Below are 12,785 nucleotides of genomic sequence, written 5' to 3'. Positions count from 1 at the left end.
TTTAGTTTGCATTGACTTTTTCTTTTTAAGGAATGGGAATGGAAGGCATAGGATTTGGAATAAATAAAATGGGAGGTAAGAGATTTAAAATGAAGTACAAATGTAATCACTTTTAGGTATGGTTTTCTCTCACCTTTCCTCCTTCTTTTCCCTTAAGCCTTGCATGAACTCTCACTTTGGTTTCCAAAAGGTCTGAGTCTAGAAATTAATTTTACTCGTCAGTCTTTCTTTCCAGTGGGTATCTTGGCTTTTGGTTCTGGCTTTCTCACTAACTAGCTCTGTGACCTTGGGCAAATCACTCCATCTCTCTGGGCCTCTCTTTGCTTGTCTGTTAAGGGGGTTGGATCAGATTAGCTTCATGAAGATGGTAATTTTTAGGCAAGGGCATTAGTATTTTTTCCCCCAAACCCTTACACTTGGTAAGGAAGTTCCTGGCAGAAAATTCCCAAGGTGAAACTTGTGAAAACATCTTTCTTTTCCTGATGAGTGTAAGCAGTCTCATTGAAATGGTCCTCAAATGGGAACCTCTCTTGCAGGCATGGAGGGACCTTTTGGTGGCGGTATGGAAAACATGGGTCGATTTGGATCTGGGATGAACATGGGCAGAATAAACGGTAAGACTGATGCTTCCTTCCTACTTCCACCTGCCCCCTGGTGGCTGTTGGCTCTTGGGTGACCTTGAGGCAGCATACCCATTTTTAATGAATAATTGCCCCTTCCACTGTTCTGTTGAATTAGATGTCTTTGAATTGCCTTAAATGTTACTAAAATCAGAAGTTTGTATTTCAGAAGCCAGACTTCCTAGTTAGGTAAGTGTTAATCCCATTAGTCACTAAACTGTGTGTCCTGTGTTCTGACTCTTCCCGATAATTACCCAATAAAATAGTAAAGCTTTTTTCTTGTCCCCAGCTCTAGCAGGCATCCTGTAGATAGCTGTGGTTATGTTTTGCTTACTTTAAAATCGTCTTCAAGTGTAAGGGATTAGTTTTAGTTTCTTTGGAGTTTCTAATTGAATTCCTATCTTCCTGGAGTGCTCGCCTGCATCAGTTCTTGGTCATCTGCTCTGATAAAACTCCGAGTTGTGAGCAGAGACACTGATTTAATTTAGCATTTACATAGTGCAAATTTTGGTGTTACTATCATTCAGATCTTACCAAGCTTTTGACCCCTTAATAGAAATATGGTACTATCATAGTAACAGTCTGTTTTTTTATTTAGTCCTTGCAAGAACCACATGATTTGTAGGTACTTTTATCACCATTTCATCAGAAACTGAGGCCCAGGGAGTGACTTGCCTAAGGTCACATGGCTAATAATAATAATGGGATATATATGGATCCCACCTATCTGGCTCCAGAGCCTAGCCCTTAATCACACTGTGATCCTGCATTTCAGAACTGCCTCCAGCATGGGCGTCAGCCCCTTCTCTGTGGGGCTGTAGAGTGTGCCTTGAGAAACCTTGCAGACTGTTTCTGAAATCCTCTGGGGGTTGGTTGACTCTTTGACCCTTACCTGTGGGGATCTTGCTTCCCTTAAACACATTAACTTCCCTGGGATGGAAAGTCATTAAAGATTTGCATTTAAATGTTTCTTTGCTGACCTGCAGTATCCTTTAATGTGAAGATAGAATAGAGCAAGCGAGAATTTTCCTAGGATAGAAAGAAAATTCTGATGAATAAACTGCCCTTCTTCATGGGGTTGCCTTGTTCTAGATGATGATAAAAAGATAAAGGGAAGTCCTCACCATTAGGCATGAAGGGACAAAGGTCTGCATTTCCAGTGTACTTTTAGGCTAGCCTGTAGCTCATAATATGTACAGGAATTTAATAAAAAGTGAGAGTTGGAGGAGTCTGGCTTGGTAAAGTGTTTGCTCAAAACAGATGAGTCATTAGGAGATGGGGTTGTTGCTCTGAGGAGTGGAGTGATGTGATTTAGAAGTGGATGGAGAGGGGGTGGGGCTGTGCTGATTGGCGTGGGAAAGTCCTCAGGGTCCTGGCAGGTGGAATGCCGCAGTCACAGTTCTGGGCCTGATGATCAGAGGTTCAAGGTGCTGATTCTCTTGGAGAGCCACAGTGGGAGGATGTGTTCTGATGCGGTGTTCTTAGATGCTCTCAGATATAGATCCTCCGAGTCCTCCCTCCTCATCCTCTGCAGTAGACAGCTGGGACTTCTTCCACTTGAGCTGTGTCTGAGCTTTGAGTGCGTCAACTTTATCAGGGGAAAAGTTGATAAAGATGTTTTGAATTTAATTTAATGTTTAGTTGGTGACCATAATGTGTCTACCAGGGTCATAGGTGCTGACATCAGACTGATTAGAAATCAGTCTCAGGGGGGCGCCTGGGTGGCACAGTGGTTAAGCGTCTGCCTTCAGCTCAGGGCGTGATCCCGGCGTTATGGGATCGAGCCCCACATCAGGCTCCTCCGCTATGAGCCTGCTTCTTCCTCTCCCACTCCCCCTGCTTGTGTTCCCTCGCTGGCTGTCTCTATCTCTGTCAAATAAATAAATAAAATCTTAAAAAAAAAAAAAAAGAAAGAAATCAGTCTCAGGGCCAGTCAATCAGCAGTACAGGTCAAGTCCTGATAAAACAGATATTAAAAATTACAAAATAAAAAATCAAATGCCAAACAATAATAAGATACAATATTTGACAAGGAAAACTCTTTTTGGGTGGGACATTGGAATTCACAGAGAGTTCCCTGAACTGTAGAGCCTGTTGACAGTTGGGAAGATGAGTTCTGTTTAATTTTCTTTTTGTTTTCGTTTGGGAAGATGAGTTCTGAGGCCGCCACTGACATTAATACCTGTGTATGACTTCCTTATCTCAAGGGGGCGGAGTGCTGCCGCCTTCATGCCGGTAAGATAGGGATGAAAGGAGTACAGCAGAGCATCCTCCATTATAGTCCCACTCTGGGGTTTCCCTTCTGCCCACCACATGAAAGCTTGCGCAAGCTAGTTTCAGCAGATGGCATGCCACCAACCTGTGCAGTTCAGTTTGGGTCGATTCAAACTATGAATAGCAAGTTCACCATTGCTAAAATCTGTGTTTTCTTTTTTTCTTTTTTTTTAAAGATTTTTATTAGAGAGTGAGCATGAATGGGGGCAGAGGCAAACAAGGAGAAGCAGGCTCCCCGCTCGGCAGGGAGCCTGATGGCAGGGCGTGATCCCAGGACCCCAAGATCATGACCTGAGCCAAAGGCAGACGCTTAATCGACTGAGCCATGTAGGCGTCCCTCTGCTGCGTTTTCTAAGTAATTCATGATGGCTAGCCTGCTTCCACCCCTTCGGTAGGCTTGTTCATGTCATCGAAAGTAAGGGACTTGAGCTTCATATAACCATTTTTGGTAGTTGTGCGATAAAAGGTGATCATTACCTGATTTCTAAGGAGCAACATTAATTAACTAGGTTTTTCAAGGACCTCTCAGTATGGGAGGGAGACACGGTGTGATACACATCTTAAGTCTTGTTTTAGAGGAAAGAAGTAGCCAATAATGGGATCATCAGAGGTTTTCTCCAGCAGGTGGACAGCTGTGGTAAGGCTTCCCCATAGAAGCTAAGACCTTTATTTTTAAAAGACTATTGCAAAACGTAAGTCTTGCTGTCAGCATAGAAAAAAGTAATGAAGCTACCAACATCCTTGTATAGACGAAACCACCCTGGTTAGTAGAGAAGTCCCGTTATATGCAGACGTGTTTCTGTATTCTGTGTGGATGTGCTTGTGTTAATAGAGCGTGGATGTTTGCATTGGGTTTAGGTTCCCGCCTTTGCCTCAGCCCTTAACCAGGCGTGTGACCTTGGTCAGGTTATTAAGGCATTTGAGCCTCTTTCTTTGTAAAGGGGCGGTGATGTTGCAGGCTCTTGTGAGGATTATGTGAACTACTGGCATCCGTAGAGCCTGGGTGGGGCGGGGCATGTGGGAAGTACCCCGCAGGTGGTAGCTGCCACTGCAGCCTGCCTTTGACTCAGCATGCGCCCACGTGGTTGCTGTAGGAGCAAGTGCTTGGTGTACCTTACTCACTGGGGGGGCTTTAATGAAAGTTGTCAATTAGTCCTTAATGGATTCAAGGTAGGTAGTTTCCAGGGATTCACTTGAGGTGACTTTTTTAAGGAAAAAAGGATGAATGATAGTTTCTCTGTAGTAAGAGTGAACATGCTGACGTGGTGGTGGCTGTCGTGTGCCTGTAGTTTGTCATGTCTAAAACACAGTGATGTTCCTGGAAAGGCCTAGGGTAATGTTTTTCTCCACAGAGATGGAGCGTGGCATGGGTGGAGGATTTGAGAGAGACTTTGCCAGAAACAAGATGGGAATGTCTCGAAGCTTTGGCGAGCCCCTTGGCAGAGGAATGGGTAAGAAGGCCCCACATGGGTGGGGCTCACCCCTTGGGGTGCAGGCTCACCCTCAGGTCAGAGGTTCTTTTAGGCAAAGTCAGTTGTTTTTCCATAGTCTTTTAAAAAATCGAACATTTTCTAGACCTAGGTAAAAACTTTTGGTCCTTGAATTTTTTATTGGTATCAATAGCACCATTTTTCTTTAGTCTTTTCAGGTGGCTTCTATGGTTGCATTGGTATAAGGTGTTTGCTTGCTGTGGGAGTTAAAAACCACTGTGTTTACATGGCACTGGCTCTCTGGAGTGGTAGAGATTTCTGAGGCTCTGCTGAGTGGGGTGTGAGTTCCCTTGCCCAGGGCGCTGTGGTGGTCTAGTTAACGGATGGCATGGTGTGCTTGCTGGTACCTTTAAAAGAGGCCTCAGGGAACTGGGGGAGTTATCTGATGCTGGAAGGCCTGCGTATTGGGCCTAAGTGCTGCAGAGAAACTCTTGTTACAGTTTTGGTTAGATTGCGAAGCAGTTTCTTTACTTCTCGGTGATTGTCTCTCCTGTCCCCCGTTTTGAGTTCAGATGTTTCTGAGAATCCACCAGCCTAATTCTTCATTAGTATGGTCCAAAGAGATTGTCCAGTTTTGGGCTCTTAAGTTTGTTTCTGTCAAAGGCGATTTGGAGCATGGATCTGTACTCTCCCTCCATCTTCTGCTTCTCATTCTGTGCAGATGTGAGGCTTCTGGATGACTGCCTCAGAGTGCTCAGCCTCTGTCCTTGGGTTAGGTGTGAAGATTTTAAGTTCTTTTGTGTAAGTTTGTATTAGATATATTCTGGTCCTAGAAAGATTCGTCATCCAGCTCATCAGCGAGGCGATTCTTCAGATTATTTCTAGGACTCCCATCTTTGTGTTGTGTCCTCCATGAAACTCAGGAACTATTAGAAGAGTAGAGGGAAAACAGTTGTTTGGTGGAGACTTGTTTCTCTTTTTCCCTACTGGCAGTTAGGTAGCTAGAAGGACTTTCTTGTTTCTTACTAGGCTGGTAGTGAAGATTTACTTTTTTTTTTTTCCTTGTGCTGTCTTCTGTGACCTATTGTAGCTTTATTCTAGATTATTCCAAAGCTTTAGAATTTTGGGGGTGAGTTCATAATCTGTATGATTAGGTCGGCTAAAGTTTCTTATTGTCTAAGACTGATTCTGTTTTTGTGTCCTGGAATAGCAGGATATTTTTAAAAATTAAAAAAACTTGTCATTTGGCTGCAAATAGCAATTTGTGGAAACCAAGGGTAAGAACAAGATGGCAAATGACTTTGCTTCCTAGGCACTTCTTCCTGCCTTAGGCCTAAACTTCACCACTCTGAGGTGCCTGTCAACCTCTGTGATGAGCTGGTGGCCTTGCCCTGGTTCGTGGAGAAGGGGTAGATCTGATGAGGTCATTATGTCTCATGGCAACAGGAAATTCCTCTGGTCCCGACCTGAATAGAAATGGCATCTGTAGGCCTTGCTATTTCCTGCTACTTTGCCACCATCTCTCTGATTGAGACTATCTTGTCTCTTTGTCCTGAGACCTCCCAAAGGGACAGGGGCAAGAGCAAAGGGCTTTGTTCTGGAATTCCTGCTGCTGCTTGTGATCAGACCCAATTTAGTAAAAAGGTGTCTAAGTTTAAGTTGGGGTTCAGACTAGTTGGCCTGGATGAGTTTTTTGTTTTTGTTTGTTCAGTTCTTGATTTATCTCTCCTTTCTGTTTTTCACTTGAAAATTGAATTGTTTTGGTGCTACTTTTGGTAGTGTGTCTCCCTATTCAGGTCCCTTCTCTTCTATCAAGGCAATAGATCTTTGCCCTTGTTTCTGCAAACCACTGTACTTGGTGGTGCAGGGATGCACATATGTGGTCCTTGACCTTGAAGGAGGTGGTGCAGCTGAGGAGACGATGCTTAGTGACTCAGGGCAGCACCGGAGGTCCGTACGTAGAAGTGGCCTAGTGAGGGTGCCAGTGAAGATGTTGGTTCCTAGGCCCTTGGCAGCCAGGTGAGCAACACACAAAGGTGATCATTTTCTCTGTGTTAAGATTGAAAAAAGCATGTTCTACCTTTCTGATAGAAGTGTTCTGCTGAGAGCACTGGATCCGAGCAGGAGTGCAAGACCGTGGTGGAGGAGATGCAGTTTAAGGTGGAGCGGCGGGCTGAGTGTCTGAAAGGGTTCAGTGTAACAGGAGGGTGTAGTGGCAGAGAGGGCTGACAGCATCAGGCGCACAGGCTTGGAGGTAAGGGTCTACCCGGGGCATGAAGAGCAGATTCAAGTTCAGAGTCAGAGCAGGGAGGTCTGTGAATGCCCATGAAAATTTTTCCTTTCTCTTCAAATCAATGGAGTGCCGATTGTGATGCTTTTGCAAGGAGTATTTTGATTTAAGTGCTGCCGATTTAGGAAAGTGAAGCTACGCTGGGTATGTGGAGCAGTATCGCAGGTGTCGTGGAATAAGTAAGCCCTCCTTGCTTGCAGGCTGGAGGTCTGTTGTTTCTTGGTATGCTTTCCCACGTCCTTCCTGTAGCAGGTGGTTGTAGTACCAGAAACAGCTGTGGGGGTAGGGTTAATCTCTATGGTCGCAGTCAGAAAATGAGATGTGCTTTGTGGCTATTAGTCCACATTGCTGAGTACACTTTGGGACCAGAGAAGGGGGTGGGTACAAGTTTCTTTACACAGTGAAAGGCTGAGAAGAATCTTTTGAAAGCTAGTACTAACCATATAGCATTAGACAAACTTCAAAGAGGTTTGTATGAATCGTTGGCAAACAAGCAACAGTGTTTTCTGTTTTGGACAAGGTGTTGGATGTGTTCTGGATATGTTGGGTATTTTATTTTCCTGAAGCTTTGTCTGTCACTTAGTCATCGTCACACCCAGCTCCTTCCAGGTGGGGCTGGTGGGCTCAGCTTGCTGCAGTCTTTCCATGCACGACTTGTTAATGAGGTCATACTTGAGCACTGCATGCAGTTGCTGCTGGTTTTTAGGGTTTTGGCAGTAAGTATAGCCACAGCTTTAGTTTGCTGAAGGATAATGTGAGGTGTTGATTGGATCTGGTGGGTGAGTGAGGGTTTGGACCAGCTTTAGAAAACTGCTACTGGCCCCATTCTTGCTCTGATTTTCTAAGTTCAGTTCATTGGTGCACTCTGGCTCTTACTTAGCTCTGCTGGGCACATTCCCAGATGGTCTTGCCAACTGGGCCTCAGACTCTGGAGCTACATGGGATTCTAGTATCATGACCCAACATCAAGGACTCTTAGAGTTTTCTAGTAAAATGATCTTGTCTGTGTGTGTATTTCTTAACCCCTCCCCCCTTTCCTTGTTTTATTTTTAAATTAGTAATATTCTTACTCTGGAATCTGTAATAAACAAATTTCTGTTACCATAGAGAAATTTGGCTAATTTTTTTTTCTTCCTGATTTCCTTAGAAATCCTAAGTAATGCACTGAAGAGAGGAGAGATCATTGCAAAGCAGGGAGGAGGTAGGAAACGCTTAGTTTTGATGTTTTGATTTTTAGAATAGGCTGTTATTACTGGGGATAGTAGAGTGTAGTGGTGGAAAGCATGGGCTCTAAAATAGACTGCCTGGGTGGGAACCAGCTCTGTCTCTCCTTAGCTGTGTGACATTTGGCAAGTTACTGAACCTCTCTATTTTCCATAGTGTAAATGGGGATATAATGGTACCTACCTCATAGGGTTGTTGTGCAGAGTAAATGAGTTAATGCATAGAAGTGAGTACCTACGTAAGTGCTGTGTAAGTGTTAGCCATTGTCATCATTATAATATCCATGTAATTTGGGGGCTTTGTTGTTTTAAATACTATAAAATTGTAAATTCCTAAAAGCAAATACCTGATTATAAACATATACTAGCTCCATCCATAACAAATGCTTACTAAACTGTACGTGTGTACTGATAAATATTCAGAAAATTATAAAGTAAATATCTGCAGTCTCACTGCCCAGTGATGAGTGCTGTAATCATTTTGGAATATATCCGTCCATTAATACACTTTTTTTTTATGGGTACTTAAAACTAAATGAACTTCTTTTTTCAGCTTGACACCCCCGCCCCCCCAGTGGCTCTGAGTGTCTTGGCATTTCCTTGGTAACTCCACTTGCTGGTTATTTCTGTGGTGCTCTGATTCTAAACTCCACATGGGCACCGTTTTCCCCTTGTTCTCTGCTGTTTTTGGCACCAGGGGGTCAGCCTGATTTCTGATGTTCTTGAGCATGCTACCTGCCCTTTCTAGTTATCTTGCTTTTATTTTTTTAATAGTTTCTGAGAAATTTCTGCTCTGAAAGTCTAATATTGTTAAAATTGTGTTTATATTTTGCCACTTGGCGTGCTGTTACTCAGCATGACTAAGGAAATAGTCATGGAGAAATAGAGTGACGTGAGGTCGTCAGTCAGAGACTCACAGAAACTTCTGATTTTCCTTTTCTTGAATTTACGCCTTGGACTGGGCTGCTTGGGTCAGTAATGGGCTGGCTGTGGGCTCAGCTGACCTTTTTCAGAGGCAGGTGGCAGCGGTGGTGGTGAAGCTTGAGTGAGAGAGACCCTCATGCTCTGCATGTGGAAAAGTGCTGGGCAGACCCTCCTTGTCCAGGGCTACCAGCCTCACAGGGTCCCTGCATTGCTGACATGCCAGCATGTGTCTAGCTGAACCATGGCATTGAGAACTGATCTTAGCCTCTTCTAGGATCTACTCTGCAGTGCCATTGCCTTCTTTTCCTCCAAAGCCAGCAGAATTATACACAAGTCATTTGGGGGTTTTCCTCACAGAGTAAGGCTCCCTGGAAGTGGCTCTCTGTCCATCTAGACATAGAAGATCTATATTGGTGTTTGTTTTCTTTATCTCCTCTTAATTATGTGGCTGTATACTAGCCTCTTTATGCCTGGAGGTGCTAAGGAAATGCAGCCAGACTGGCCATCAGCAGGGCATCTGAGAGGGACAAGCTGGGAGAGGGTAAAGGTTGTGACTGATCTGAATTGTCACATATAATCCACAGAATCTGTTACATGGACTGACCAACTGAGGGTGGGGTTTCCAAGCTTCCTTCTTTGAGGGCATTTCTCCGTTGAATTTGGTGGGGAGACTTCAGAGTTCTCGGGAATTGACAACCATGGCTCACAAAGCTAGTTACAAGTGCTAGTGCTTCTGAAATAACATGGAGAACATTGTTGACACAATTCCTCCAGGGTAGATTTTCTCCTTTTTAAAATTTTACTATGGAAATTTCAGCTCTGGCACAGAAAATAGGAAGAGTGATGTCCTCACCACCCTGCCTTAACAATTGTTGACATTTGAGAAATGTCTGATCATGAATTGTGGTGGGATTTAATTCCCGAACTGTGGTTGAGCTTGTGAAGTACCCAAGCCTCTGCACCCAGGTCACCCTCCTGGCATGGTGGTGTACACACAGATGTGCAAGTCCTGATACCTGCCTGTGTTTTGTTTCCTTGTTCCAGGTGGAGGTGGAGGCAGTGTCCCTGGGATCGAGAGGATGGGCCCTGGAATTGACCGCATTGGGGGTGCCGGCATGGAGCGCATGGGCGCAGGCCTGGGCCATGGCATGGATCGTGTGGGCTCCGAGATCGAGCGCATGGGCCTGGTCATGGACCGCATGGGCTCAGTTGAGCGCATGGGCTCTGGCATCGAGCGCATGGGCCCACTGGGCCTCGACCATATGGCCTCCAGCATCGAGCGCATGGGCCAGACCATGGAGCGCATCGGCTCTGGCGTGGAGCGCATGGGTGCCGGCATGGGCTTTGGCCTTGAGCGCATGGCCGCGCCCATCGACCGCGTGGGCCAGACCATTGAGCGCATGGGCTCTGGTGTGGAGCGTATGGGCCCTGCCATCGAGCGCATGGGCCTGAGCATGGAGCGCATGGTGCCCGCAGGCATGGGGGCTGGCCTGGAGCGCATGGGCCCCGTGATGGATCGCATGGCCACCGGCCTGGAGCGCATGGGCGCCAACAACCTGGAGCGCATGGGCCTGGAGCGAATGGGCGCCAACAGTCTCGAGCGCATGGGCCTGGAGCGCATGGGCGCCAACAGCCTGGAACGCATGGGTCCTGCCATGGGTCCAGCCCTAGGCGCCGGCATTGAGCGCATGGGCCTGGCCATGGGTGGCGGTGGCGGTGCCAGCTTTGACCGCGCCATCGAGATGGAGCGTGGCAACTTTGGAGGAAGCTTCGCAGGTTCCTTTGGCGGAGCTGGAGGCCATGCTCCCGGGGTGGCCAGGAAGGCCTGCCAGATATTTGTGAGAAATGTAAGTGGCTCTTCAGCAGCTTGGTGGTGGTGGTAGTCACAAAGGGAGGAGGGGAGCCGGTTGGGGTCAGAGTTGGTGCCCTCAGGCAGAGGAAGTAGAGTAGCAGCACATAAGGCCACCTTGCTACTGTCCCCAAAGTCTGGTGCTGCTGGGATAAGGAGGGAATGTAAGAGCATAAGGAACTCTCTGCGACAGGAGCCCCGGGTTGTCAGACTGCTAGGTAGACACCAACGGTGAGCTCAGGAACCCTGTCTTCTTGATTCCCTTGGCTTGAAGAGCCGCTGCACCTGGGCAGGACAGAGGGACAAAGGGCTATATCTGCATTATCTTTGTACCAAGTTGACCACCTTCAGTTACTGTTGAATGGTCTGTGGGCCGCTTATTGTAGGCGACTGTCCTCTGCATGGTTCTCCCTTAGGCAGTTAATGCCACAAGGGAGTATGTTTGGTGTGCTGGTTTCGAACCTCATTCCAGACAGGCATGTTTTGTTCTCTGCTGATCATCTCAGTTTGAAGGGTACCCTGTTTCTTGGGTAACAAGAAGTCCTGAAAGTTCCCCTCAGACAGACTCTGGTGTTTATACATTAGGACATTAGGATTTGGTTGTATCATTCATTGGTTTCTCCTTTTCCCTATAGCTCCCATTTGATTTTACATGGAAGATGCTAAAAGACAAATTCAACGAATGTGGTAAGTGTTTGAGAAAGGCTTTTTAGGTGCTTCCATGTGTTGTGGCTTCAGAAGTCTTAGCTTGTTAGTGATGCATTTGAGGGGTGCAGGGAAGCTCCCATCCTGGTCTTCACAGCCACTTGCCATGACTCGAGGACCAGTGGGACTTGCCATTTTTCTGCCTGTGCAAATACTCAAGCCAGTTGTTGAGTTTCCTCTTATGTGTCAGACATTTCTCACCTGTGTTCTCATTTCAACCCCATCCTTCTCCTTTTATGGTTTTTGAAAAGAGGTAATGTCCCCATTTTGCAGATGAGTCAGGCAAAGTCACCTTCCCAAGGTCACATGGCTTCTACGTGACAAAGCTGAATAAAAACATCTGAGATGAGGTTGCTTTCTACCACCGCACTGTTGGTTCATGCCTCAAAGAGCACTCGCCCAGAAGTTCCCAGGGGTGAACTTATGTGTGAATGAGACTGAGGGGCACTGGTTGTGGTTTCCTGGCACACCAGGCCACCATTCTGAAAGGCTCACTGTGTGGCTGAAAGGAAGTGAAGTTGGCCCCGGGTGAATCCCTGCCCCTCACTCCCACCACCTCTGTTCTGTTAACCATGTCCAGTGGGAGCCCCGGGCCTAAGCCCAAAGTCTGGGTGGCTTGCTGGGTCAGGGCCGCCTCAGTGTTGCTCACTTCCTGTTTAACTGGTAGCTCAGATTGCACCACTTTGCTGCTTCTCCTGGTTCTTCTCTTGGGGCAGCTGTTGAGCCATCGTGCGCCTTCTTGCCCTCTCCCCACTCCTTAGTTTCACATTGTAGTAGGTATTCTGAAAAGTCAGGTTGAATCACGCTGCTCCCCTGCCTCAGACGCCTGGAGGTGCCCGTCTGCCAGTGAGAGAAACTCACTAGCCCCTTTGTAACTTAGTTCCTCCTCTTTCGTCTCCCTCCTGTCCCTGAACCCTGAGTTGCAAGTGCCATTCTCCAGAAGTGCTTTATTTCATGCCAGTATAGCAAGAGTCTTCCTTCTGATGACCTTAAGTGTTTCACAACTGTCCCGTGAGAAGTCCCCTAGATGTTGACCTTCCCTTGGGGGTGAGTTTAATGGCTTTAGAAACGAGGGCCCCCAGCATAGGCTACACAGTCAGGTCCTTCTTAGCTCTTCCCCTATAGACTTGTTTCATGGTGGTGCTTGACACATACCTGGATGCTTAATCAGTGCTTGAATGAATATGTGAAACCCACTTGTGAGATAGGACGCAGCCTATGTGTGGACAGTACAGAAGCGTCCATTCTATCCTGATGGCCTCCTAAATGCTGTGGTGTGCGGTCTGGGAGATGAAGCCTCTGTAAAACTCACCTATAAAGTTGGCCTCACACAGCCCCCTTTGTAACTTAATCTTGAGTGTACGAGTATGCATTTCAAGCTGCCAGGGAGGCTCATCATGGGTCAGATTGTTGTCCTTTTGGCAGAAGAATGGCAACATGGCTGAGGGCCATAGTCGCTGGAGTCCGGCT

The 12,785-nt window shown here is 46.5% G+C and overlaps 1 protein-coding gene across 13 annotated transcripts in view; it reads left to right on the top strand.

Annotated features, from left to right (window-relative positions):
* The window catches only part of HNRNPM (heterogeneous nuclear ribonucleoprotein M), a 39,189-nt gene that overhangs the window by 25,824 nt on the left and 580 nt on the right, over positions 1–12,785 (top strand). For 3 of the 13 annotated variants that reach the window (XM_057311465.1, XM_057311462.1, XM_057311460.1), the window contains 6 exons: positions 31–75; positions 537–614; positions 4,247–4,345; positions 7,762–7,815; positions 9,806–10,608; positions 11,246–11,297. In XM_057311465.1, the coding sequence (XP_057167448.1) occupies positions 31–75; positions 537–614; positions 4,247–4,345; positions 7,762–7,815; positions 9,806–10,608; positions 11,246–11,297 (1,131 nt within the window). The remainder of the gene's footprint in view (positions 1–30; positions 76–536; positions 615–4,246; positions 4,346–7,761; positions 7,816–9,805; positions 10,609–11,245; positions 11,298–12,785) is intronic. The other 10 variants (XM_026481245.4, XM_026481239.4, XM_057311468.1 and 7 more) reach the window with 5 other exon arrangements.

This window comes from Ursus arctos, unplaced genomic scaffold, assembly GCF_023065955.2.
Source record: "Ursus arctos isolate Adak ecotype North America unplaced genomic scaffold, UrsArc2.0 scaffold_14, whole genome shotgun sequence".
In the NCBI taxonomy this organism is placed as follows: domain Eukaryota; kingdom Metazoa; phylum Chordata; class Mammalia; order Carnivora; family Ursidae; genus Ursus; species Ursus arctos.
The sequence above is the reverse complement of the archived record's forward strand: the minus strand, read 5'-3'. Positions and strand labels throughout refer to the sequence as shown.